Source organism: Phodopus roborovskii, unplaced genomic scaffold, assembly GCF_943737965.1.
Source record: "Phodopus roborovskii unplaced genomic scaffold, PHOROB, whole genome shotgun sequence".
NCBI classification, from domain to species: domain Eukaryota; kingdom Metazoa; phylum Chordata; class Mammalia; order Rodentia; family Cricetidae; genus Phodopus; species Phodopus roborovskii.
The window spans coordinates 4,425,255-4,452,091 of NW_026126416.1; the positions used below are offsets into that span (position 1 = coordinate 4,425,255).

The window sequence follows — 26,837 nt, forward strand, 5'->3', positions numbered from 1 at the left end:
GTGCTCTAGAGTACTGGCTCAGTTCTCTCTCTGTATTTCGAGCCTGATTCCTGGAGAACCCTTCCTGAAATGCGGCTCATCTGTGAAAGCAGCGCTCTCGTAGTTGGCACGTGCGCTTATGATTGCCCATCCCATTGTTGTGTGTGAGCGGTGTGCTTGGCATCACCTGTTGTTTGTGAGCGTCACAGCAGGTTAAGGCATGGCTCCTGTGCTGGCAGAGAGAGCCAACAACCATGTAAACACCACCCAGGTGGTAAGGCGCAGAACCGAGCTCTGGTACAGGTTAGATACAAAGGCCAGAGTTTCTGCACAGTTCCCAGTTGCTTTTCTGGCTAACCGATGGCGGTGATGGAAACACAAGGCATTGTCCACATTTGTCAGTTTTTTTTTACATTGATGCTAACTCATTCTAAGTAGACCAGTCAGGAGCCTAGAGGAAACCAAATCCTTCCAGACTTACTTTGAAAATGGAAGCCAAGTATGGGCCCAACCACATGCCTTTACCCATATCCACTGCAGCCCACAGCTTACAGCCGGGTTCTCTCATTTCCCAGTCTGGGGGAGGGGGGAAGTCACTAGTTTCCTCCCTTCAAAACTAGAAGCTTGCAGAGTATGGATGTTTTATACTGGCCACCATGCCTCTATGCAGAGTTCTAGAAGCTTGCAGAGTATGGATGTTTTATTTTGGCCACCAGCTGCCTCTATGCAGATTTTCTTTTTTTTTAATATGAAGCATCTGGGAACACAGCTCCCATCCTGATAGTGGAAAGATCCTGGTCACAGGTTCTAAGCCTGGACTCACAGCAGATTCTCTGGCTTCCCTAATGAATGGGGGTCAAAGCATGGCGAACCAGATAATAAAAGAAAGCAAAGAATTTTAGTACAGTTAGTGATTTCTCCTAAAATTAAGAGAAAATAACCTGTTGTTTATCATTGGCAACAAGGAATTCCTAGATAAATGGGTTAAGCACATGTTCTGGCGTGTGTCCAGGGCAGGCAGGGCCCATCAGCAGACCTAGAGCCCCTGGATACTGTAACAGTATTATTTCTAATTATAACTTCAAGGAAATTCCTCTCTCAATGAGGTGGCCGCAGCAGCTTATTCTGGTCTTACAAAAGAATACAGCTTTTAGCATTTTGAAAACATCTTGACTTGCCCTCTGCTCTGGGTTATATTTTGCAGATTTCTGTTTTGACTTGAGAATCTTTGGAATTCTTGGGAAAGCTGGGTCACCTGTGACAGCACCACCCATATCATCCCATTATATGTGGCAAAGTCCGCCAGTTGGTGATTCGCTCTCCAGTTTGTGGATGTTTAAGAAAGCATTTTTCTCCATATCTTATCCTTTTCATTTCTAGAAATTTCTAACACTCTCCTGACCAATTTGGCTGTACCAAATGACATTCTACTGCATAGTAAATAACAGTTCCTATTAATCCATATCATACTCAACGCCATCATTTACTATAGTTCATTAGAAGAAGTTGCCATTATTTAGAATTTGTACTTGTGATTGTCACTGGCTTTCAACAACCTTCTACCCTGTTTCTTTAAACTGTTGGCCCACTGGGAAATATGTTTCCCTTATTGATGCACAGGGCCTTCCTGCTTCTATGGGAAGATAAATGGGTGGGTACTTTTTTCTTTCACAGAAGTTAATCGATATTTTCCTATGTGATTTTGGTGTTTTTATTTCCTTTAGGAAATACTTTTCAACTTTTAAATATGTGTGAGTGTATACTTATTACAATGTGATCCTTCTCCTTATCTTCTAATTAGTTTATAAACACATAGCTAAGCATGGTCTTATTATTTGAAATGGGTTTTCTGTTCTTTACGTTGGACTGATGAATATCATAGTCCAAATAGGAAGGTAAATATCTTATATATATAGACCTTTAAAATGCTCAGACTTTATTATTTTTTATAGTGTGTGAGCTTTTATTTTTTATAGGTAGTTCATCGTCCCAACATACTTATGAATAAATTACTTACTCATTTTTAATACTGTTTTTTATGTAATCAAAGTGTGTGTGCGTGCGTGTGTATGTACATGCACACACATGTATGGGTCTCTGAATTTTTTTTAAAATCATATGTCATTGACCGTTTTGTTTACTTCAAAGCAAAATCATGTGTTTTAACCCTTATAGAAATCCTTCCAAACTTTTTCCTTTTTCTTTTATGAGACAGGCTCTCTCTATATAGCCTTCCTTGGCTGTTCTGGAACTTACTATGTAGACTAGGCTAGGCTGGGCTCAAACTCACAAGAGATCCATCTGCCTCTCCCTTCTCTGTTCTGGGATTAAAGGTGTGAGCCACCATGTGTGGCTCCTTACTGTGGATCCTGATACCCAGGTAGCTGTTCTCATTTTTAAAATAGTCCTAATCTAGACTGTTGCTGTCCCATATACATGGTAGGACTGGGTTGTTTTATTCCACAAACAAAGGTAGGAGTTTAGCTGGGATTGATTTGGGGAAAGTTTACTTCCCAGAACTGAGTCCTTCCCGTTCATGGTGGTTTATCTTCTCTTCAGTTGGGGAGGGTATGTTGATAGCCTCGGGGAATCCGTGTCATTTCCTCTGCTCTGCATTGTCTCTTAATTCATGCTTTCCAAGCTACTGTGCAGCTTGATGTAACAATGCATGCCTTTCCTTGACATTAGTTAATGTTTACGCACTGAATAAAGGTCTCATAAGCCACCAGAGTCCCTGATTACATGAAATGGCTTTCCTGTGGTGTACTCTGGTCTTTTCCCTGTATTACTTAGTTGCTTTGTTGACTAGATAATGGTAACTTGGAGGTGTCATAACAATTCTACCTCTTAATAGGATGATTCTGAAGTCTCAGAAATTACTATGAAAAGTTTTGTTTCTATAGGAGGGAGAGAAAGAAATACATTGCTGACCTTGAAAGTAGGCAGCTATATTTTTCTTTGCCTGCGATCTCAGTAGATTCCCCTTCTTGAGTTGAACATCCTCATCATCTGTTTTTAGTAATACATTTATATTTTTCTGGAGAGAATCAGTTAGAAAGTTGCCTCTTGGCACAGCCATAGTTGTTATCTTCAGCAGCCATCACTTTCAGGGAGTCTAGAAGGTCATGCTTGTCAATCTCCGTAACTCTAGGGGGCGGCACTCACATAAGGGTCTATGTCAGAGCCTGGTATACACCTCCAAATATTTCATATTTCTGTTGTGTCCTACTGGGGCATTTAAAAAAAAAATCAATGGTTTCTCTAGCAGTACGCTTTTACATCCCGAAACAAATGTGAGTTTGGCTACGTTTTCAGTTCTCAATTGTAAACCGAGCTATACATCACGGACACTTTCTTTGTAATGTGATATTTTGTTCATTTTTGGGAAGTTTGGCTTATGTAATACAACATCTGTGTCAAGTGTTAGGTTTTATTCATTTTCGTCATTCTGATCATTTTGATACATTTTCTTGGTAGACTCTTAGCTGTAAAAGAATAGTTTCACATAATTTTTTTGTAAATATGTGGGGTCGGTGGCACATATGACTGTGGGTGCCTTCAGAGGGCAGAGGCAGCTGGATTATAGGTGGTTGTGAGCTACCTGGAGTGGGTAGCTGGGGACTGAACTCAGACGGCTGAGCCATCTTTCTAGCCCTGCACAATAATCGTGTTTATCATATCCCCCACCTGTCACCTCTATCTCATCAGTGTTCCCCATCCCAAATGCTTATTATTTATTGTCCTTTTAATCCTGAAGAACATTGCATCATCTTTTTAAAGCGGACGTTGCTGTTTCTCCATCGGTTTAGTTTCAGCTGCTTGGCTGATGCAGCGGTATTTCTTGAGCTTCTGCGTGGCTTCCCTGGAAGCCCCGTGTGGTTGTGCTGTATTTGTTTAGTCTCTTTTGAGCCTTCTAATTTTGATAGAAGTCAGGGGGAAAATACTCCCCCAGGAGGTCTGCGTATGTTCTAACATCCCCCCCCCCAGCAAAATGCCTTATTCTTGTGATATAAATGGGAAAGGTAGTACTGGTTCAGTCCAGTGAGTGTGTATAGCTGCTGTGTTTGTGTGCTTCTCCGGTTTCTCATGTGCTCATTTCTGTGTGCACGGTACAGTTCCGTCGGGGAAAGTCTGATCTGCCATTTCTTTCGCAACCCATCTTCCTGTTTGAACCGCGACATGGACTCTAGGTTGCCTTTCCAAATTCACGTGGCCCTGTCCTGTCTTCATGTGGCCCCGCCCCTAGCAAACCTGATGATTTGGGGAGTTTCTGCCAAGTCTTTAACCATTTGTTCTGCCTTCTAGAAACAGCTTGCCTTTTATTTCCCCGTGTGAAATTTCTGTCGCCACAGTTAGAAAGACGGTCCCTTAGCCAGTCTTCATGAGAAGCCCAGATTCCTGGGACTTTGCTTAGGCCTACTAATTGGAAATGTCAATGGTTGGGGCCCAGGAATCTGAATTTTTGTGACCTACCCTCCACCATCCAGTGTCTGAACTCCTAAATGCTGTTGCTCCTCAGGAGTCAATGGAGGGTGAAAGGGTTAGTGAATAATGCCCAGAATTAAACCAGAATGTTTCTGGGCAACAATGTCCATATTTTCAGTAGCTTCCTGGGGCCAGATGGCCCACTTTCTCCTGCATGAGAAATATATTACACTACACAAATGTCTTAACACAGAATCCTCTCGGCAAGGGTCTCAGAAAATGGGAATCTGAGGACCTGTCTGAAAAGCGGGGCACCTGTCGATATATGTCCCGATGTTCAGCTTTGTAAGTGTGCCTCGATGGCCCAGATAGATAGCAAAAGGGAGGGGACTGGAAGAATTAGAGACATTGTCATAGTGATGTCTTCTCTGCTGTCAAACATTTAGACACAAGAGAGACAACCTTCAAAAGAGATACATTTATAGGGCAATTATACTAAATCAACTAAGTAAATTATCCACTGTTACCAGAACCTCATTTCCATATTGAACTTTATTCTTCAAAATGGTCGCTTATGAGACGGTATTGGTGACTGAAATGGCTCAGCTGAAGGGTTGCTCGATGTCACCAAGCCTGATGACAAACCCTGGGGACACACATGATGGAGAGAACCAACTCCTGTAAATTGTCCCCTGACCTCCATGTGGTATGTACACACCATACACACACATCTGTGTATATACAAAGTAAGTAAAATAAGTAAAATGATTACTAAATATGGAAGACCACTACATACAAGATGCTAGATCGCTAACAAATTCACTAAGTGTCAGCCAGGAGATTGCCACAGACAGACAGACACACACAGACAGACACACACTCTATGTCACTGTGCTACATACACCCTGCATCCAGGAAGCCATCCTTTCGTTTTGCATTGGTTTATAAAGATTCTCCTCAGTGCATCTGACCTTCCTTTACACTCCAAGCAGAAAGGACAGCAGTCGAGCCTGCTGTTCTGTGACTGCCATGGAAATCTGGCTGAGGAGGCGGGCCCAGGGTTGTTTGTCTGTCACAGAGATAACTGGCTGTGATTTTTAATAGGTTACATAAAAAGCTGTCCGTGCGTCCGTAGGTAGCAGTCAAACCTCACTTCATGCCATTCTTTATCCCTGGCTTAGTGAGCCGGCGACCTTCTCAGACAACCTGTTACATGTTTAAAGTCTTACCAATTAACAAGAAAGGGCATCTGTGGTCATGAAACAAAACTAAATTGGAAATTAATATGAAATTAACGCGCACATCACAAGGGTGGCCACTCTCCAGGTCTCTGGGAATCTTAGCTTCTGGACTAGAGGGCCAACCAGGGCTGGATCTCAAAATGAGTCACCAAGTCTCTCAAAGTACTCTCAGCCCTCAGAAATTATATTTGAGAATTTGCTCGGGACTGGAGAAGTGCCACCAGGGGTTAAGAGCATGGACCGCCTCCCGAGGATCTGTCTTCTGTTTCCAGCAGCCACCCTGCACAGCCCACAATCATCTAACTCCAGTGCAGAGCTCCTGCCTCTGGCCTCCAAGGTCCATGTACTTCCATGCTCACGTGTGTGTGTGTGCGCGCGCACACACACACACACACACACACACACACACACACACACACAGAGAGAGAGAGAGAGAGAGAGAGAGAGAGAGAGAGAGAGAGAATTAACAAATCTCAGTTGTTTGCAGAGACTCGCTTGTTCTAAAGCAAGCTTATGATGGGTAGATAACACAACGTTTTCGTTTTTAAACTGTCAGAAAAGCAGCTATTGAATTTTGTAGGTGTCTGAGTTACCATTAAGCATGAATTTGATTGGCTCCAAAAACAAAGCTGGATAACTAGTAGTTAAAGTCACATTAGTGAGAAAAACTCAAAGTCAAGAGAGAATGTTACTGTAGTGTAAAGAATAAAGAAGACTCACTGGGAGAGATTTCTGAATTTAAAAAAAAAAAAATGAGAATTGCAAGCTTAAAGGGAGGACGATTAAAGGGAGGCTCCGGGATGCCAGCACGCAGGATGCGGAGGTCACCCTGGGCTGTGTGGTGTGACCCTGGTCAAAAACAAGCGAGACAAAGTCTCCCTGATAAACTCTGGTTTATTTAGGTTGTTTTCCTTGTGGGAGACTTTCCCCTTGTGTATTTCATTGACTCGGTAATGTTCTACAAGAAAAGTGAAGTGGAAATTGATTTCTGGGCATATAGTGATGGAGTTTTCTGTCCTTGTCTCTAGCTGCACTTTTTAGGACGGTGTGTTTCCCGCCCTTATTGAGAGGGTTTGTGGGGGAAACGCCAGGTCAGATGCAGCTGCTAGGGACTTCTCCCCCAAACCCCCCATCCACTCCTGTTCCAAAACTCAGCGATGAGCTATAGCTTCAGATTTGGTTTCTGGGGCCCTCTGCTTTGTGGTAAGACTCTTATAGGTGTTTTTTTTTTATTTTTATTACTATTATTATAATATAAAAGAGCCTTTCTTATTATGCTTGTGGCACAGTAAGTGTGCCTGTCAGCCACTGACTCGTGGCAATTTGAGAGCACCCGACACATGGGTGTGTCCACCCTCACTCAACACACCAAAGCACAGTAGAGGAAGGCAGAGAGGCCCGAGTACAGCACCCAGGCAGCTCTCAGGACACAGCAGCACAATCGCTCATGCCATTGCCAAGAGCACACACCCCGAGCTCCTCATTGCGAGAGCTGCCCTGCCCCTGAAGCCTGAGCCTGTGTCTACATTATGAGCCCCTGGCCATCACTTAGACCTACGTGCTGATTTTTCAGCAGTATCTGCTTGCCCCTGCCTCCAGGTAGTGCCTGTATCAGAGTTATTGTATGAATGTTTCTGCCGCTTATCTGAAGTCTATGATGCCCAAACTGAGCACAGAGTAGGAGTAATGTATCCTAGAGGTGGCTGGCTGGCTGGGTGGGTGGGTGGGTGGTGGATAACTGTACAGTGGTTGAGGATTAAGTTAGAAGCCGTAACAGGCCGTTTGAAATCATCTGCCCCCTCCCGCCCGCCCGCATGTCCTCACCATCATCTTCAGTCCGTTCGATCTCTGGACTGGTGATGAAACAACCAAAGCCAAGTGGAGAGATACAAGACCACACCCTCTCCTGCCTCCCTTGGATCCCCGGCATACAGGTTAGTGGGGAGACCCTCTCCACTTTGTCTTTATGCCGTCAACCTGGTTTAGAGACAAGTAAGTCTTCCATGCCTGCACTGAGTACCATCCATATTTAATGCTCCATGCAATCGTGGTCAAACTACTTGGATGGTCATCAGCACCACTTAAAAAAATATGACTCCTTGTTAAATAATAAATAAGCAATGCTCAGAGCTCCAGTAATTAATGGACTGGTTACAAGATGCTCATAGGATGGCTTAACCACTAAAGCTACCGTAGTAGTAGCTTTCAGTGTCTTAACATTAATCCTGTGTGCATAGATGACAAACAAGAAGGTTTGGTGTAGAGCTTGGAGGCTTTAGCTCTTATATCCAGTGAGTGAATACAGCCCTTCCTGGCTCCAAGCATCCCCCACCCTGTCTCTAATTGCAGTAAGATCCTTCAATAGTTGATGCTTTTTTTTTGAGGGCAGAAGCTGAGACTTCACAACCCTTCTGTCCTGGCTTCTGTTTCTTCATCCACCTCCCTTGGGAATTAGGGATGAACCTGTTTGCTTTCTTGTTTGCGCTCTATTGTTGGCTGTTCTCAGAAATTAACCTGGGAGCTTTCTTGGAGGAATTAGTCAGCATCATCTCAGTTCTAGGAATTGAGAGAGGAAAATGGCCCCATGACTGCTCACCAGCAGGCAGGCCCCCACTCAGCCCACCCCGCCTCCCCTGAAGGGAAGAAAGGCTTTGAGAGATGAAACATTGTCTTGCGTTGAAATGCGCCATTCTGGGCAGTCAGTCTGGTAGGAAGTATGGGGCGATAATAGGATGGTCTTTTCAGAGAAAGCCCTGGGTTTCAAGTTAGCAGGAGCCATCTATCAATGTATTCTGTGATTTTCTGCCTCCCATGAAACATTGTGCTTTCCTTTTCTATTGATGTATCAACTATAATAGTTACAAGCAGCTACAGAAAAATCAATAGAAAGCTTTCGTTACTGTGTACATCAAGTAGAGAGCCCCACGCTTCAAGAGCATGCCTTGTTAGTTACTCACCAGTGGAAGAGGGCTGTACTCTGGTTTTTTCCACCCCCAGCCTGAATGAGAAAAACCAACTTAGAGAATTCTAAGCATTTAGACTGTATAAATATGGTTGTCATGAATGTAATATAATTATATGTCATTTATATATATACACATATATGTATATGTATATATATTCATATATACATGTGTATACATGTGTATACATATACATATATGTGTATATATATATTGTCTTCTAAATGGAAGCAAAGAATTCTGCATAGGGTATGGATGGAGGTTTCATCTTTTCATCAAAGGAAAACAACCATCTGAAAATGAGCATAGAGGTCAGTTGCCACGTGTTCTGTGCTGCAATTTTCTTCAGGTCATCCAGGCTGCAGGAGTAAGAACTGGGATGGTAATAGCATGCTATTACCATGTTCCACACCAGGCAAGCAGTCAGCCTCAGAGAACTAAGAGGTTGATGTTAGCCCGGTCTGAACCAAACTTTCATTCTCCTTCAGAGTACATGCAGCATATAGAGAAGGGTGTGGGGTTTAAAAGAAGAAAATGTTTACTGTGTTTGGAATCATATTTAGCTATAGTACATGTAAATAAGGATGACTGGAGAATGAAATGCATGTACAGGTATTTCGGGGGCTGCCAAAGCCACCAGGGTTCTCTAGTACTTCAGGGCTGATTTGAGCAACATGCAGAGAAAACAAGCAAAGCAATTCTCAGGGGTCCTGATTCCGAGCCATGCAAAATCATAAAACTCAGTTTTAAAACCTGTGTGATGGGGTGCATCTAAGGCTGTGTAACAGTCCACATAAGTAATTTTCATCTGCCATGATTACCATCCAACTCCAAACCCCCATTTGAGCTTGCGAAATGAGAGAGGAAAATGGCCCCATGACTGCTCACCAGCAGGCAGGCCCCCACTCAGCCCACCCCGTCTCCCCTGAAGGGAAGAAAGGTTTTGGGAGATGAAACATTGTCTTGCGTTGAAATGCGCCATTCTGGGCAGTCATTTAGAAAGAAGGGGGAAAACAATCTATGCCTTGGCCATTTTTGTGTTCATATAAGAATCCTAAACTATAAAATACTTTTAGAGAACTCTCACCAACATTTGAACCAAACACCCCAACAAACAGAAACCTTGAGGGCTATCTCAGTCTCTCCCAAAAGGCCACGTGGAAAAATTGACGAATCTAAAATACCATTTTTGCCCTTTTCACATTCAAGAAGAGTGTGTGCATGCGTGTGTGTATTAAACTAAAAAAAATATTTTTTTTAAATTTTAGTTGTAAAACTAAAGCCAGGCAGGTTTAGCATCCTCCTCTGACATCTAACAGTACAATAGACTGCCTTTCCATGGGAAACCCTGCACTCAGTGCTTGGTACTCTGTGTGCATTATGCAAGGATTTCTTGTAGTTAGCCCATGCTGGTTACAGCTGAGAGCCCTGGGAAGTCAGCCACAGGCTCCCCAACCCTTCTTCTGTATCCCTTCCAGGGAAAAAGCTTTCCATTGCCCAAATTAGCTAGGCAATGGTGACATCAACAAGATTAAATTGTCCCTTCCCTTTCTTTCCATTGCCGAGTTGGAACCTATAGTCTCATAGCATTAGGCAGGCACTCTGCCATCCGTTTGCATCTTCTGTGAATGTATAGTCAGATGGCACACCCCACGCCAAATATACCACACTCCAGTTTTCCCCCCTTGAGGATTACAGGATCATGCCACTCCACCTGGCCTACTATTGGTCTAGCAGTTAAAACATTTTTTTAAAAGAAATCATATAATTATATCTGTGTGCCTCTGTGTATGCATGTCATATGGTTGGGTTTCCTGTGGAGATCAGAAGAGGGTATCAATCATATTCCCTGGAGTTGGAGTTTGCGGACACCAGTAAGGCGTTTGGTGTGTGTGCTGGGAACACCAGAACCATACATCATACATGAATGTTAAACACTGAGCCATCTCCAGCAACACCCCCTCCCCTGCATGAACACACACGCACGCACACACGTTAAAAAAAAAAAAACAAACATACATTTTCAGTATGGCTATCCCAACTCTAGGAGATATGTGTAAACATCATTCAGAAGATTACAGAATCTCTGATTGTTGCAGCTGATACTCCCTCTGGATAGCACTTAGGCTCTTGATAAAAGTCTTTCCAGATGCTTGCATAGTTGAAAGGGAATCCTAAGACTGGGGTATGACTCAGCTTAAGATGGGGGGTTGGTCCCCAGCTGGGGTAGAGGGAGAGACCCACCCTTCCATGGCATCCACAGTCACCCAAGAGAGGGTTTGCTCTGGCTTAACCCGGCTCATGCCGGAGGGGAGGTCAGAGGGTGCAGACTCCAGCAGGATGTTGTAGACAGCAGGGACTTTCCAGGCTGGCTGTTCCGAGCTCTGTGGGACCACACTGCTGGGGAAATCCAGAGTGAGAGCAGGCATACCACCCACCCACCTACCTGGCTCTCTGCCAGAGAGGTTGCCAAGTGTGTGTGTTTTAGTAGGCTTTAAAGATAGATATTGTGGAAAAAAAATCTTAAGCAGAAATTGTGAGTATATTAAGAGTCAGGCAATAGCCAGGGAACGGTGGCTCACACTTCTAATCCCAGCACTCAGAAGGCAGAGGCAGGTGGATCTCTGTGAGTTCAAAGCCAGCCTGGTCTACAGAGTGAGTTCCAGGACAGCCAGAGCTGTTACACAGAGAAACCCTGTCTCAAAAAAGAAGAAAAGAAATAGGGAAGGAAAAAAAGAACCAGGCAATAATGAATATGTGGACTTATAGAGAAAGAAAGAGAGAGAACGTTGGTTTGTATCAAGCAAATACAGCTGTGGTTTCAGTTCCTGTCACTGGTCACATAGGATTCGAACTTTCTTCCCAATTAAGGAAAACAGAAGAGGCTTATGTTAACATTTTTTGTTGCAGTCACGTAAGTGTTACTCCGTGAGCCCGTCGAATTCTTAAACTAGTGTGGTGTTCGGTAAATGACCTAAGACGTGACGTCAGGTCTTTCCTATCCCATGAGGCATTTTTCACTTTAAGCCTTTGTTCCCCACAAGTGTCTTGGAGATCCTCATTGAGGGGCCCTTCAGGCTCCTGCCTGCTGACCCGGTGCTGTGCTTGTGTATAAGCCATTCGGTGTGCTTGTGTGCAACTGTGGCCTGCCCCGCGGCTAGTGTTATTTCCTGTGTTGGACTTCCTGATCGCGGGTAACTGCTCTCACACCGGACATACTTGGGCAAGGGACAGACAGGGCCATGCTGTGTTCTCTCTCCTTACTGTGTCTAGCCCAGCCACGGGCAAAGGCTTGCATGAAGCCTGACAAGTAACCTATAACCAGGCTGGTTCCTCAATCCTCACTCATCCCCAGTGGATAAAGAGAAAGGTTCACTCTCCACTGGTGCCTACTACCTGACAGTAGGTAGATAATCTCATCAGTAGGGGCCTTCTGGAAGTTTCAACTAAGCATGTGAGGATTTCTTGTTAGTGACCAGAATGGTTACAGTGTTGGGCGTGTTGACTACCAAAGTGTGGGCTATCCTGCCTCTTTCAGAGGTGTTAAATGAGGTTTCCTTTTGCTGCTGACTCATTAATGTGTGTGCCCATCACAGCAGCTCACCCCTGCCTGCAACTCCCAAGTCCGGGGAATCTGACACCCTCTTCTGGCCTCCATGGGAACTACCACTCACGGAGGGTTGTAGATGGGGCTTCTAGCATAGCTCGGATCCAACTCTGGTATCAGGATGGGGCGGGTTTTTGGTGGTAGGAAGTACACCTCATATCCATGCCCATCAAATTCTTAGTAACAAAGGGACAAGGAGGTGATAGGCTTGTAGGGGGTGGTGCTTAGACGGGGGTGGGTCTTCCTCTTTAGCCAATGTTAGAAGAGGGAATAATATTGTCAACACCACTGAGTCTTAAGCATTACATCAAATAATGCCTACATGGGTACTTAAATACTCATTGCTGAATTAGTATTAGTTAATACATCATAACTCCAAAGCACAAAACTTCCTGCACTTATAAAACTGTTTAGTCACCACTGGTAGGTGATACGGAAGTCCTCTGAGCGGTCACACACTTTCTACCAGGGTGTGGCCTGGGGTAGACCGTGCCCTTGGTTTTCTATGAGTTGGATGATTAGGAATTTGTGTTGAAGTGGTGTGGGGGAAAGTAAACAGACTTCCTTCAGTAAAAGAATAGTCACATGTCTGTTTTCTCTTGAAATTGCATTGAAGAAAAATAAACACCCTTGCAGGCAACCCCGCCCTTGGCCACAGCCAGGATGGCTTAAAAGCTTGCAGTTCTCTAGCAAAAGCTATCTTCAGTTTCCTTCGTTGTTAGTCTTCTGTCCACAGATAACCCCAACATCAAATCTTGGGCACCAAAGAGAACTTGGCTCTGGAGGCTGCCCTGGACTCTGGCATGGGGTAGAATTGATGATTCTGCAAGAGGCTCATGGGAAGAATATTTGGTTTGTCTTATCCTTTAAAGCATAAGATCCCATGAGGCAGTCATGGTTCCACAGTGACAGCCTGAGCTGAGTCAGCATCTGGGGACCTGTGTCCTCCCCTGCCTCAGGGAAGGCCAATGGAAAGGTCAGAAAAGCCCTAGGGGCTAGTGTCTGGAAGCCTGTGGGTGGGTACAGAGTTTTATATGAGCTTTCCTAGGCGAGGAGTAACAAGGACAGTTGTTCGGTTAACACTGCAGGGAGAGGGCATAACTAAGCTGTCCTATCGTAGCCTGTAGCCATTTCTGTTTCTTCTTTTTAATTCATCTTGAAGATGAATAAACTGGGTTGGAAAGGCAGTCTCTGAAACCAACATAACCGGAGATTTAGGTATAAAATAATACTATAGCTGTCTTAGCAACATCTGGAGTTAGTTCTATTTTTTAAAAAAATCACAGATGAAGATAGCTTCCTCAGTAGAAGACAAGCCTGCTGGACCTGAGTTCTCAGCTAGATCTCTGCCACATGATTACACAGATACGAAACAGATTGGTGATATAGATTTTCTGTCTTTCACAGAGAAATATAAATCCATGAGCAATTGAATGAATTATTAATTTATGTCCAAAACCTAGATAAGTATTTGGCTCTCACAATCTTGTTAGGTAACCAGTTGTTACCTAACAGCACCCCACCCTGAAGACCCTCCCTTTTCCCTTTTAATTTTTCAAGCCAAAATTCAAGCTAAGTATTGGTTTTCTGAATAATTTTTCCTTCCCTTCTTTTCAACCTCTGTCTCACTGAGCAGAATTTCAATAAGCTAAGGGAAATGATACAATAACAGGCAAGGCGTGCTTCTGGCTCTTAAAAGGTGGTTTCATTTGAGCTTCACACTCGTACTAGTTAAACCCTGGGTACTAGGTGTGAGTGTGTAATAACAGTTCTCACGGGTCTCTGTGCGCAGGGTAGTGTGGATTGTCATCTTCAGAGGAATTGGGGAGAGCATCCCAGTAGAAAACCCCACTAATGCAGATCCTTGTGGCACCCAATAGCCAAATGTACAAGTCTGGTAACCTCAAGCCGGTGCTTTCTCCAAGAAAGGGGTACTAAAGTTAAGTAAATGTGAAGGCTATGGTAGCATACTTAAAGGCTGGAGAGATGGCTCGGTGGTGAGAGCACTAGCTGTTCTAAGAGGACCAGAGTTTGGCTCCCAACACCCAGATTGGCTACCTAGAATGTCTAATTCCAGTTGCAGGTTCTCAGACGCCCTCTTCTGGCCTCTGTGAGCACTGACTGCACACAGTACACAGACACTAATACACCCTTCTCCTCCTGACTCTATCATTTGTTCATCGTATTCAAAAAGTAATAAAATAAATGGAGAGGCTCTGGCAATAATTAAAAAAACAAATTTTAATTCACAGAAAACCTGCATTTCATAAAATGTTGGTGATACAATGATACTCTTAATTCCCTGATGTTTAAGAGTCTGCTGTGCGTTGAGGGTTGAATTTATTTCTCCTAAGTAAGATCTTCAGAACCCAGAAAAGAAAGTAAGTTTAAACTTCCCAACACAGATAAAATTGAAATCTAACATCTAAAGTGGTGGGGATCAGACTGCTCGGGGACCATCACCAAGCTCCATAGGACATCTGGCTGTTAAAAGTCACGGCTTTTCTTGTTGCTTAGAGTTTGAGTCCGGTTCTCACCTTGGGACTCTGGCTGAATTGCAATTCACTAGGTAGACCTGGCTGGCCTTGAACTCACTTCCCAGGTGCTGGGATTAAAGGTGGACACCACCACACCTTGACTTTTGTTTGTTTTTAAGACAGGGTTTCTCTGTATAACAGTCCTGACTATCCTAGACTAGGCTGGCCTTGAACTCTGGTGCTAGGATTAAAGGTTTGCCACCACGCCTGGCCTTATTTTGTTTTTATAAACTTGACACTTCATTTTTCCCTCCTTAAAAGCAGGGCCTCCAGCCTGGGGGGGGGGCAAATGTCAGATATTACACTACAATTCATAACAGCAAAATTGCTGGTATGAAATAGTAACAAAATAATTTGTGGTTGGGGGCCACTACAACATGAACTGAATTAAAGGGTTGCAACATTAGGGAGGCTGGAAAACCACTGTTCTATAGCGATAAGTATTCTTTTAAATAGCAAGCAGATTGTACTAGGATTCCCTTTCTACCCAAGTGAGAGGAACCGTGAGCATATTTCTCCTGCACTCACAGCCAACCACACACCCCCCCTACCCTCCCCACGCCCCATGCATCCGTCATCGCCACAGGACGGTACGACACTGAAGTCTGCTGCTGCTGGGCAGGATGCACAGGACAGTGGAGGCTACATCTGGCTTAGTGTTCAACTGTCCTATGAGCAGGCTGTTTCCGTTTGACCTTTGTATAGGCAGCAGGTAGCAGCGAGGACCCGGTAATTATTTTGTATAATGTTGAAGGTCATCGTTGCCGTTTGGAAAAGACTTTTAAGACAAGTATTCTGATACTCTTTGGCCTCGAAGAAGCCTCCTTTTCCTGGGCTTCTTTCTCCCTTTTCCATCTATGTCCATTTTCTACCTGAAGTGGTCTCCCTTGCTCTCCGGGGAACACGTGGCTGTGGAACAGGCTAGAAGCTGCCTTGTTCAGCTAGCAGAGCATAGAAACAGCAAGTGGCCCCTGGCAATCCACAGTGTAGGTTATCTTCTGGTCAGGCTGGCGTTTTAAAGGAAGGAATTTCTGTAAAAATGCGGAATTATGAAAGAGTATTGATTGTGCGGGTAGAAGTATCTAGAAGTCTCCATCTTTTGTCTTCTAGACTTATTATAATATACTCAATGCAGTGCCTTGAAAACATATAACAGTTTTGGTGCTCAAATCTTACCTTTCTTCCTTAGACATCATCTCTGTGGAAGTTGATATTGCTAAGTGAGGTGAACCGGAATTGAGTGGATAGGTGCATGTACCCAAAATAATATTTTAATTGACTGAGCTAATATTTGACCCAAGTTCATAAAAGTTTGAAGTCAGATAATTAAATGCAAATACGGTCTTCATCCCAAAGACAATAAGAATGCCTTTAAGCTAATATTTTTAACAAGAACTGTTCAACTGCACTCTCTTGTAAATTTTATCATACCTGAGGCGGTTTTCCTCATTCGATTAGCTGGAAAGCTGAATTTATCCCGAGGCAAACCAGACATCTAGTACAGGCTAAAACTCCACAACTGGAGCTTAAATTTGCCTTAATATATCCCCACTTGGATCTGCCTGTTTAATTCTCTTTCATATGATAACGTTGGTTTATTCATAGTCTTGACTTGCCACCTGAACAAACCGAACCTCCTATCTTATTTTAAGAAAATAAGAAAACTTTGCAAAAAAAAACTCACCAAAGATCCTGAATGGAAATCAAATGCAAATATGCTTCAAAACTGTTTTGCAGTGTGGCTGTCCCCTAGGACTCCCAAGACCAGCTAAGGTGGCTACAGTTCTGACGCTCACACGTGAAATGTGGCACCTGCCTATTTTTTTTTTTTTTTTTTTTTTTTTATCAAACATTAGGCTTTAAGTCTGATTCACACACAGTCTTACGACGTTTAAGGGCATCAAGGAAATATTAAGTACTATGATGCCACCTTTAAATTCTGCCTCTTACTGTCTGTGCACGTAGAGATAGATAGTGCCACTGGCACCTGGCCTGAACACCATGTGATCTGTTTGCTGCCCTTACAGTGCCATACACCACCTTTACTTTCTTCCGCATGTTTTGTCCCTAAGGATTTCGGAAGTTAAATCGTAAATCGTTACAAAGACAAAGGGCAAATTGTTACAAAGACGTTAAAATGTTGCTAGGCACAAGGGTACATACATACCTTGGAGGCTGAGGAGCATGGGCTTTAGGTCAGCACCTGCTACACAACAGGACCATATCGTATTTCAGGAACGCAAGGAACACTCATTTCTTCCTTTTCCACGTTACCTGATACAGTGCCCCTAACATACACTACAGTTCCAAACCAGCGCTTTCCCACTCTTCCTGGACCTCCGTTCCTACAATTTTCAATCAAGTTGTACTTTTTTCTAGAGATAAAATATAGGAGATGTTTTCTACTGTACCTGAAATTAGTTTTGAATTTGACAAGGCAGTAAACTTAAACTCCGTAGTGGGGGAAAGAAAAAAGCTTAGTAAATTCCTATTGGATTAGTTTCTCTACATGTCATACTAAGTTCCGTAACCTGGGCACTGGGTTTGGGAGGGCATGTCTGTGTGTGTCTGTGTGTACGTACTAAACCACAAGAGAGGCTGGAGGTTGTCTCTTTCCAAGACAGTGTGCCTAGCAGCATAGACAAGAACAAGCCAAGGAGTAATGGAGAGAAAGGAAGGTAGGAAGGAAGGAACACAGAAAGCTTGGCGAGAAAGTTGTTACCAGACACAAGCTAGGTCGATGTGTATAAAATTAATATTCAGGCATATTGCTTAACTTGAAAGGCCAAGACATCATCCTAGGCTGGCGCTGGGCATGTTGCTGTCTTGCAACTAACAGACAAGCGGCCATGGAACAAACACTCAGTGCCCTGATGGGGAAATAGAATGTGTCACTGAGGCATTCGTAGACAGTGGTGTCTGCCCTGAGTCCCGGGATCAAGACCAGTTAGTGGAATGAAAGTGAAGGGAAAGAAATCACGGTTAGAGGGCCCAGCACAGGTCCAGGCCCGTCTGAAAAGCGGGGTGAAATCAGACCGGAGAGGTAAATGCTAGATGAATGTCTTTAATCTTTAGCCCAAGGGCAGTAGCAAGCCACTGGAGAATTTCAGGCACACAATCAGATTCCCATTTAAAGCTATCCTTCTGACTGCGCCGAAGAATTGAGAACAGTTAAAGAGGTTGCTGAAGCAATAAAGGCAAGTGATGGTGGTGACAGAAAGTAAAGGATAGATTGGAGACATCATTAGGAAGCATGTCGTACAGGACTTGGTGGTGTGTGGGCTGGCAATGACGATCAGCAAGTGTCTCCACCTGAGACTTGCAGTAGAGCCAGACGTCTGTAATTGGATGGATTCGGGCCCAGGAAAGACAGAACACTGGAGATTGGGGCCGAGCTGTAATCATTACAAACTTAAGAACTCCCTGGCCATCTGGGTAGAGAGGGTATACGCTCCCTAAAGCCAAATTTCATTCGGCAGCCTCCATCCAGCATGGGCATTGACAGGGCTGGTGAAGACGCTGAGCACAGTAGAGTACCACATGTCCCACACGGAAGAGTCTAGATGTGAGAGACACAGGTACGCCACCACACAAGATACCTGGCAAGACTCCCGACTGTTTGCCCAGACAGAGCAATACAGGATGGAATTGGAGTGTGCGTTGCTTGCTGCTAGGGAATGATCCTACAGGAAACAAACACAAGGCTGTTGTGAATCCATTGTGAGCGAATGTCAACTTTGGGAGGTGGGGGGGACAGATGCTGGTTTGGAATATTCAAGAAACTATTACATTTGTCTAACTGCTGGGGGACTCAGCTGCAAATACCATGTCTCTCCCTTAGTTGTCTTTCCCGCCTTCTAGAAAGGCAGTTCTAACTTTTAAAAACTTTAAAAACCACACAAACAAAAACCTGCCCTTTACTTCAGGTACTTATTTTTTTTTTTAATTAACCAAAAAGACTTTATGCAAACTAACAAAAATCTAGGAAAATATATGTGTAATGTAAGCCACCAAAACCCAGCAATGGTACTGATGACTCTGGGCCTGGGTATTGATAATAGGGAGAGCATACAGATGACCCCTATCTCACAGAAGCAGTAGACTGTGCATGTTAGATTGTGCTTAGAAACATATGCATTGTATTTTACTTTCCATGTTACTGGAGACAGGAGCATGGTCTCCTACATGCTAGACAAACTCTATCATGGCCTTAGTCCCGTGCACATTTTTTTCTAAGTGTTTTATGTGATCTTATCAGGGAGAGAGAGAGAGAGAGGGAGTCCGGTTCCTCTCATGGCCTACATCTTGACTCCTCTCTACTACATCTCTCAGAATCCTTGTCTCCTAGTCCCGCCTATCTTGCTTTCCTATTGTCCAACAGTGCTTTATTCATTAACCAGTAAGAGAAACATATTTACAGAATGACATCTCCCATATTTGTTCATTAACATTTAGCAGGATTTAAAGAAAATATTCTATCATCTTATCCTATCTTTCTGAGTCTAAAGTCCTATATGTAACTAAGGAAAACTATAACCATAACTATCTGTCTTCGATTCCATCAAAGACCACAGAAGGATAATATATAAACTCTAGAAATGACAGAGAGAACTCATCTGGGCAGTCACCTGAAGTTTTTCTGTAATCTTCCATCTTCAGCCCGTAGGCCATAGTGTGTCTGGCAGACTCCTCAGCAAAGCAGGAAACTTTAAACTGTCTACCTGTGTTGACAGTTTGTCAGTCACTTTTCTCTGTGTCCTGCAGAATGTCTGGCAGACTCTTCCATGAAGCAGGAACCCTACAGCAATGTTCATCTTGTTTCAGCAGTCACTTTTCTGTGGGTGGTGCATGTCCAGTTTATACACCATGAAGTCAAACAGTTCAGACTAGACAATATCTTGCCGAAATGGCTAGTTTTGCCATATTGGGAGTAAACTCCATAACCGAGTTTCTTCAATGTCCATCTTCCATCTTCCTTTGGTGCGCAGGTGGTGTTGCCAGGAGCAGTTAGGTCTCACTGTCAAGAAGGAAAACCTTAAACCATTTTTAATGCCATATTGTGTAGGTCTTTGAAATGTTTGAAGAATGCCTATCCAATTGAAATATATCTCTACATATCTAGAAAACCTAACCAACCTAAGTATAAACTTTGGCTCTCATAGGTAACTATATACAATCTGTACTTAATTATACATTACATTTTTAAATGAGCTATGCAAACACAATACCTAAACAAGAGGAGAAATATACTTACCACAAAATTGACCTTAAATTTGTATCAATAAATGAAAATCCATTCCAAAACAAAGTATCCATTTCTATACCACAATCCCATTTTTGCCTTTAAAAAAGAGATTGGTTGTGATCATTAACTGTTTATAACCAACCCCATTTAGAGGAAAACAAACATCTATCGACAATATTTGGGAATTTGGGCATTGTTCTTTTCAAACTGTTTCCTATCTTGGGGATCCTAAGACGACGCAGCAATCCTGGCTGTAGTGGTCTGCAAGGCTGCCTTGTCCCAGCTGTGACCCTGTTTCAGGGGGTCTTGCTTTTTATTGAGATAGAGAGAAAGAGAGAGTGTGTGTGTCTATCCAGACCTCTTATTCCTCTCATGGCCTAGATCTTGACTCTGAGTTTGAAATCTGTTCTGAGCCCCCTTGGTTGTGTTTTAAAAGACTGTGTCTCAGGAAAAGACACTTGTCCTGGCCCCTCCTTGCTCAGCGAAAGAGCTACCTTTCCAAGTGTGTACAACAGCAAGGTCCCGTGACGGTGACCAGGGAGGCCAAGGTTCATCTTCAGAGAGCTGAATCTGCCCCATGACAAGGGAAGTCAGCAGCGCAGTAATATATTCAAGAAGGCCTAAGGGTCTACTTCTCAATAAGGATGGGGGAAAAACCCTGAGCAACCCACTGTGAGCTTATCGTAATGTGCTTCATAGGAAAAGTTGGTAATTAGTCCCCGAGTGACTAAAGTAGAATAGATAAGCGATTGATACTTAGAAGGAAGCGCAAAATGCTCTTGCCAGTCATCAAATTTTAAAGGCTGCGGTGGCAAGAAGGGGTTGGGGATGCCTCTCTGCCTGTCTGTCTGTTTACATTCTTCAACACTGTAACAACAACTAACGGGCAGGTCCTTTTAAATTGTATGAGAAAGAGGGTTATGTAAACGCCAAAGGAGCCAAATGCAAGATGTTTGGGATCAGGTGTAAGGCGCCCAAGGAGCTGAGCTGGTGGGAATTCTGGCAGGTGTCACTCCCTTCCTCCAGCTGTTTGTTCCCCTGCTGCAACCCAGATGTGTCACACACAGTATTTACTGAGGGAAAACTGAACTGCAAGTCTCGGGACTTGCGTTTTAAATCAATTGCATTCTTAAATGTTCATGAAAGGAGATGAACTTAGGGGGGAAAAAAATTGCAGGTTTCCCGGGAGGAGAGGTTTTCACCTATATTTTGGCATTTACCATCTCTGCTGCTTTTAGGTCCTTGTGAGCTCTTCTCTATGTAGACTGTTAAACCTTGGTTTTTCCACCCAGTTTAATCTGTCAGGCCCAGAGATTCAAGAGACACAGGATACCACCCCCCCCCAGGGAGGATTGCATTTCCTATGGGGCTGCAGGCCCGATTCCCACTCGAAGCCCTCATTGGTTAAAACATCTAGAGCCAAGTCTTGCTATTTGGACCGCAAAACTTAACCACATTGTGATTTAGTAGTGAACTTTTTTTTTTTTTTTTTTTTTTTTTTTTGGGAAAGCAAGCAGACTGGCTCACAGGGTCATTTCATAATTATAGTTCAACCATTTGTGAAAATATACCAATAGTGTATTTTCTGAGGATCCCTTGACTAATGTTTCGCCCTCACCCCAGCAGCTAGCAGTCTCTGGAGGGAGATGGACAGTCTGATAGCGGAGGCAGCTCAGAGGCTGGCAAGCAACTGCTTGCCAGCAAATGGGAGACAGTTCTTCAACATGGCCTGCCTGCCTTTTTTCCCTTTCTCTCCCCTTCTGGGTTCTTTCTATGTACTCCAGGCTGGCAAGGAGCCACAGTTCTCCTGCTGATTGTGTACCGAGATTACACATGTGTGCCACCATGCCTGGCTCACCTTAAACTTTAAGTATCAGGATCTTGGCCACCTGCCTAAACATAGAAGTCTTTGGTCCAATTGACAGCATACATCTTATATTTAATGCTTAATTCGTTGAAGTAGTTTAGGCAGATAATTTAGGCCTGTGCATTCAACCCTGATATTTGCCCGGGTGTGGGGGTGTATATTTGACCAAAATATGTGAAATCTAGGTACTTTCCTCCTATGTGGAAAACTGCAAGTGTTTTGAACTTTTCAAAGTTAACCATAAATGACCATCTGAGATTCTTTAGTGCTCAGTTTAGAATAGTAGTATACAAATAATGTTCATCCTATATGTTCCATATTGTTCAAATTCTTGCATCCTCCCAACTGGTCTCTATTTCTAGCTTTTCTGCCTCATACATATCTTTAAGTGACTGTAGCCTAACTCCATGTAGAATTCTCTTTTCCTACTGAAGGAGAACACGCTGGAGGTATTTCTGACCATTTACGTTTGGTAATCTTGAGCCAAGCATAACTTTAGATCACAGCCATATCTCTAATTATTGTTAGATTAAATTACTTAACTTGAAAAATGTTTCCCATTAAGGTGGGCAGTGGTGGCACACGCCTTTAATCCCAGCACTCGGGAGGCAGGAGGCAGATGGATCTGAGTGAGTTTCCAGGCTTGCCTGATCTACAAATCTAATTCCAGCTAGGACTAATTACACAGAGAAACCGGGGTGCATGTGTGTGTTTTGGGGGTGGTGGTGGTGTCACATTTAGATGGAAGTATTTGGTTGGCTGTCAAATAAATACCAGGTGGTACAAAACTTCAATGTCCCACTCAGACAATAACCGAGTATGTTTGTACCTCTGATCTCTCTCATGTAGAGCTAGGATTTTGTCTCCAACTCCATGTCATGTAGCTACTTCTTGCCGATTCCTCACTGGTTTGAATCTGGGCCAGAGACCTGGTAATAAAGAGAAGCTGCTAGTGCAGATCTCGATTCAAATGTAAACACTCAGATCCCCCTGAACAGTCCAGGGGTACACGAAGGGAACCTTACTATATAGAGACTCACAGAGAGACGGCGGATGAACGAGAGGAACACACACGGGCGAAGCACAGCCTAGCTTTGATGGCGCCTAACATGTTGGCTGTGAGTTACTATGGTGACAGCGACCTTTCAGCCAACACGTTTAACTTTTTACTCATTTTGCTCATAGTATTTGGTTTACTTCAGAATCTTGTTTATTTTTGTCCCATTAGAAAATAAAGGGTGTGTATATGTGTGTGTCTGTTTACTCTGTGTGTGTATATATATACACACACACACACTTTCGTATTAGTTATACAATGAATATAAACATTCCACCCTTCCCGAGTCCCTCATCTGTGTGCATTTGTACGCGAGTGAGCCTGACTTTTGTGGTTCTGTGGCTCTTTCTTATTCAATATGTAGAAATACCTCCAAGGTGGATGTCTTAGAACTAGGTGATCACCCAGAGCTAGGCAGGGGGTGAATTGCCTGTTCCCGGCTTCCTCCTAGCTGTGGCCCAGGACCAGGAGAAAGAGAGGAGAGTCAGCCTTATTCAGGTTAAAGGGCACCAAGCATCCTGGCCTGTATTCTGCCTAAAGGACAGGGCTTTCATTTGATAAAGATCATTAGTCACCGAGATATATATTTGAGAGAGTTCCCAGTAGCGAACCTTCAGTTGGCAGTCACTGGAGTGTACCAGATGGTTCATTAGCATAGGCTAGACAAGGCAAAGGCTTTCAGAATCATTTAGAAAATGTCAAACAGAAACAAGAACCCTGTCACTTTTTATTAGAATTAACTACATCACACCCTGGACACAGATTTCACCTTGGGTCAGAAAAATTAATACAGAATTATATGAATTGTGTAATATACTGGTTTAAGATAGGTCTTTCTCTAGGGACTCATTTGCTGGCAATATATTATGATCCTTCTCCTCAAGCCTTTCCTTTTGTAAGATATGAGAAGAGTTGACCTTGCTCAAAATCCATTGGTGTCTAATTGGTTTGAGGTATATGCAGAATTTCAACAAGACTGCCTTGCAAAGATCTTTTGCAACCCTTTTCCCAGGAAGCTTGGTGAGTGGGGCTTCCTGAATATTCAACAGCATATAAAGCACACATTATATCAAGGGCGAAACACAACCACGAACTGAGCATTGCTTTAGTAAATAGGAATCTAAATGGAAAAACAAAAACCCACCATTGAAATCTTGTCTTTGTGTTTTTAAACGCAGACGTCAAGAATCTCGAGAACTTCCAGCTGGTGGAAGGCGTCCAGGAACAGGTGAACGCTGCTCTGCTGGACTACACAGTTTGCAACTACCCACAGCAAACGGAGAAGTTTGGACAGCTACTTCTTCGACTTCCAGAAATCCGAGCAATCAGCATGCAGGCAGAAGAGTATCTCTACTATAAGCATCTGAATGGGGATGTACCCTACAATAACCTCCTCATTGAGATGCTGCATGCAAAAAGAGCCTAAGTCACCACTCCTAGAAGCTTGCTCTAGGGACAGAGAGACCGAAGGAAGGCGAGGAGGAGGAGGAAAACATAATACTCTGAACTGCTCCAAGCAATGCAAATTATAAACTCGGTTTAAAGACACTAAATTTTAAAAAGCGTAATAATCAAATGCTTAATTGCAAATAAATGACGTATCAGGGTATTTTTACTGCAAACTGTGAATCGAAGGCTTCTCTCATCCCCAAAGGAGTAAGGATTCAGAGGTAAAGGGGTGATTGACCTCACAGTCCAATGCCGCAGCAGAATGGAAATAGACAGAGAACAACAGTTCTTGTATATTTTAAACTGATGGGTTATTAAGAAATTCAGCAGTTGATCGGTGTTATTAATTGGATTTGTCCAGAATTCCTCTCTGCTGAAGCTGAACAACAACTCTCACGAAAGAATACATGGGTTAGGCCCCTCCCTCCTCCCAGAAGGCCCTACACCTTCTGACCCGTGAGCTCTGAAGCGACACTAAGGACTTTGTTCAGCCACACCCAACAGTAGCTCCACTAAATCCTGAGTTCTCGATGTCCGTCTTAGACCTGCCAACAGCTAATAAGAACAATGTATAAATATGTCAGCTTGCCATTTTAAATATGTTCTGAAGTTGTTTTGTCGTGTGCTCGTAATTAAAAACAAAACAAAAGAGCAGGCAGTATCCCTCTTCTAGATAAGCATTAGGAAACCAAACAAATTTAAGCAAATAATCCCAGCAAGCTAGACCTTATTTCTGCTATTGTTGCCGAACTGTGGCTTTGGCATGGTTGGGTTTCACAAGAATTTTTGGCCAAGACGCTTGTTTAGTATACATCTGTGTTTAGTCGTCAGGGTTTGTAGTTCACTTAAAAAAAAACAAAACACTTAACATCTTTTGCTGGGATGCCAAATAATCACAGTCTAAGTAGCCAACAAGTCGAAGCGCGTTAAGCAATGCCAAGGGAAGAATGTATGTCCTGCAAAGGTTCACTGACAGAGAGCATCCTCCTTAACCTGGGATGCAGAAGGCAGTGGCAGTCACAGCCTGGAAAGACAGTAAAGTCACTCAGATCTGCAAAGGGCAACGGAAGAGATACTGGCCTCAGTCATAAACCAAAGTCTGCTGGAGAACAAAACTACGGGAGGGCGGAGATGGCAAACACTCTCCAAGCATGCTGTCAGTATTAATACCCAATGGCCACAGGTATGAAAGCCTTGCCTTACCTTCCTGGTCCTGAAAGGGAGCTGTGCGGATGTACATCAGCATTTGTTGAAAATAAAGTATTAATACTTTAAAGTCTAACAAAACATAGTGTTTACATTCTTTAGGTCCTGGGGAGAGTTGTTGGGGGGGAGGGGGTGCTCTGATACTACAAGATAAGCAAAAGCAGTCATTTCTCGAGTGTTATTTTTCTGGTTATTAATTATTTTAACTACTCAATTACCGTTATGTCGTGAGACACTAAAATCAAGAACGGGACTCTCCCTTAGTCCTTCATCTGTTGAGATCAGCAGCACAATCACTTGTAGAAACTGTAAAAATAAATAAATAAAAAGTATCTCCCAGTCCCTTAACTTTTTTCCACAAATGTTTCTGGCTTTGGAATAGTTTATTTATATTGTATATCATAGTTTCAACTGTAGACAATTATGATGCTAATTTATTGTTCCTCTGGTTCCCCTTTGTATAAGAAGAAACCAAATATGTGTTTACTATATATAGCATGTCTTCAAGTAAATGGGACATAGTTCAGGGGTATAGGAGGGTCTTAATGATTCAAACCATCCACTTGATTACATGTCTGCAAATTCCCATAATCCTTCTGTAGTTTATTTAATATCCATTGTAAATCACATGACTTGTAGCTTTTTCTTGTTTCAAAGTTATTTTAACAAGACTGAGTCTTACCTGGTTTTCCTTTCCAAACATAGTAAGTTGAATACCAAAGATATTAGTTTATTACTTCAGTGTGTACAAAGAAGATTATTTTATTACATTTATTATTAATCACCTCTACGCTCACAAGGGATGAACATTACCTGTGCCAGGCATTGACTCTCAGTGTTATCTTCATGGTTCGCAGAAGGAGGGAAGGTCATTAATCAGCTCAGATCCAAAGCATTAAGTAAAACAGGAGCATGGCTATTCCTCCCGACTAAAAACCACGTTGGTTAAAGGCACATGGAGAAGGAATGATCAATGAGAGAATATTAGCCTGCCTATCAATGTGGGCTAGAGGCTAGAAGAATGGCCGTGCAGAGGATTTTTTTACATTGAAAAAAAAATCCATGTTTCTTTATTTCAAATATATTGTACTCCCCACTGAATATTAAGCCTAAAATTGTCCTGCTATGGCATTAACCTCGTAGCTCTTATCCTGAGAATGGTTACAAAGGTAAAAAAGCAGGTGAGTGGGTGAGTGCTAGCCCAGCGTTGATGGCCCCTTCAGAACTGGCCAGTTGTCTGACATCAGTTGGTAGCCAGTCT

General features: G+C 43.1%; 1 protein-coding gene across 1 annotated transcript in view; it reads left to right on the plus strand.

Annotated features, from left to right (window-relative positions):
* Window positions 1-24,474, plus strand: part of LOC127221297 (nuclear receptor subfamily 5 group A member 2-like) — a 45,612-nt gene extending 21,138 nt beyond the window's left edge. Inside the window, exon 3 of the mRNA XM_051183193.1 lies at window positions 24,100-24,474. Within this exon, the coding sequence (XP_051039150.1) occupies window positions 24,100-24,347 (248 nt within the window). The 3' untranslated portion in view covers window positions 24,348-24,474. The remainder of the gene's footprint in view (window positions 1-24,099) is intronic.
* Window positions 24,475-26,837: the final 2,363 nt, after the last annotated feature.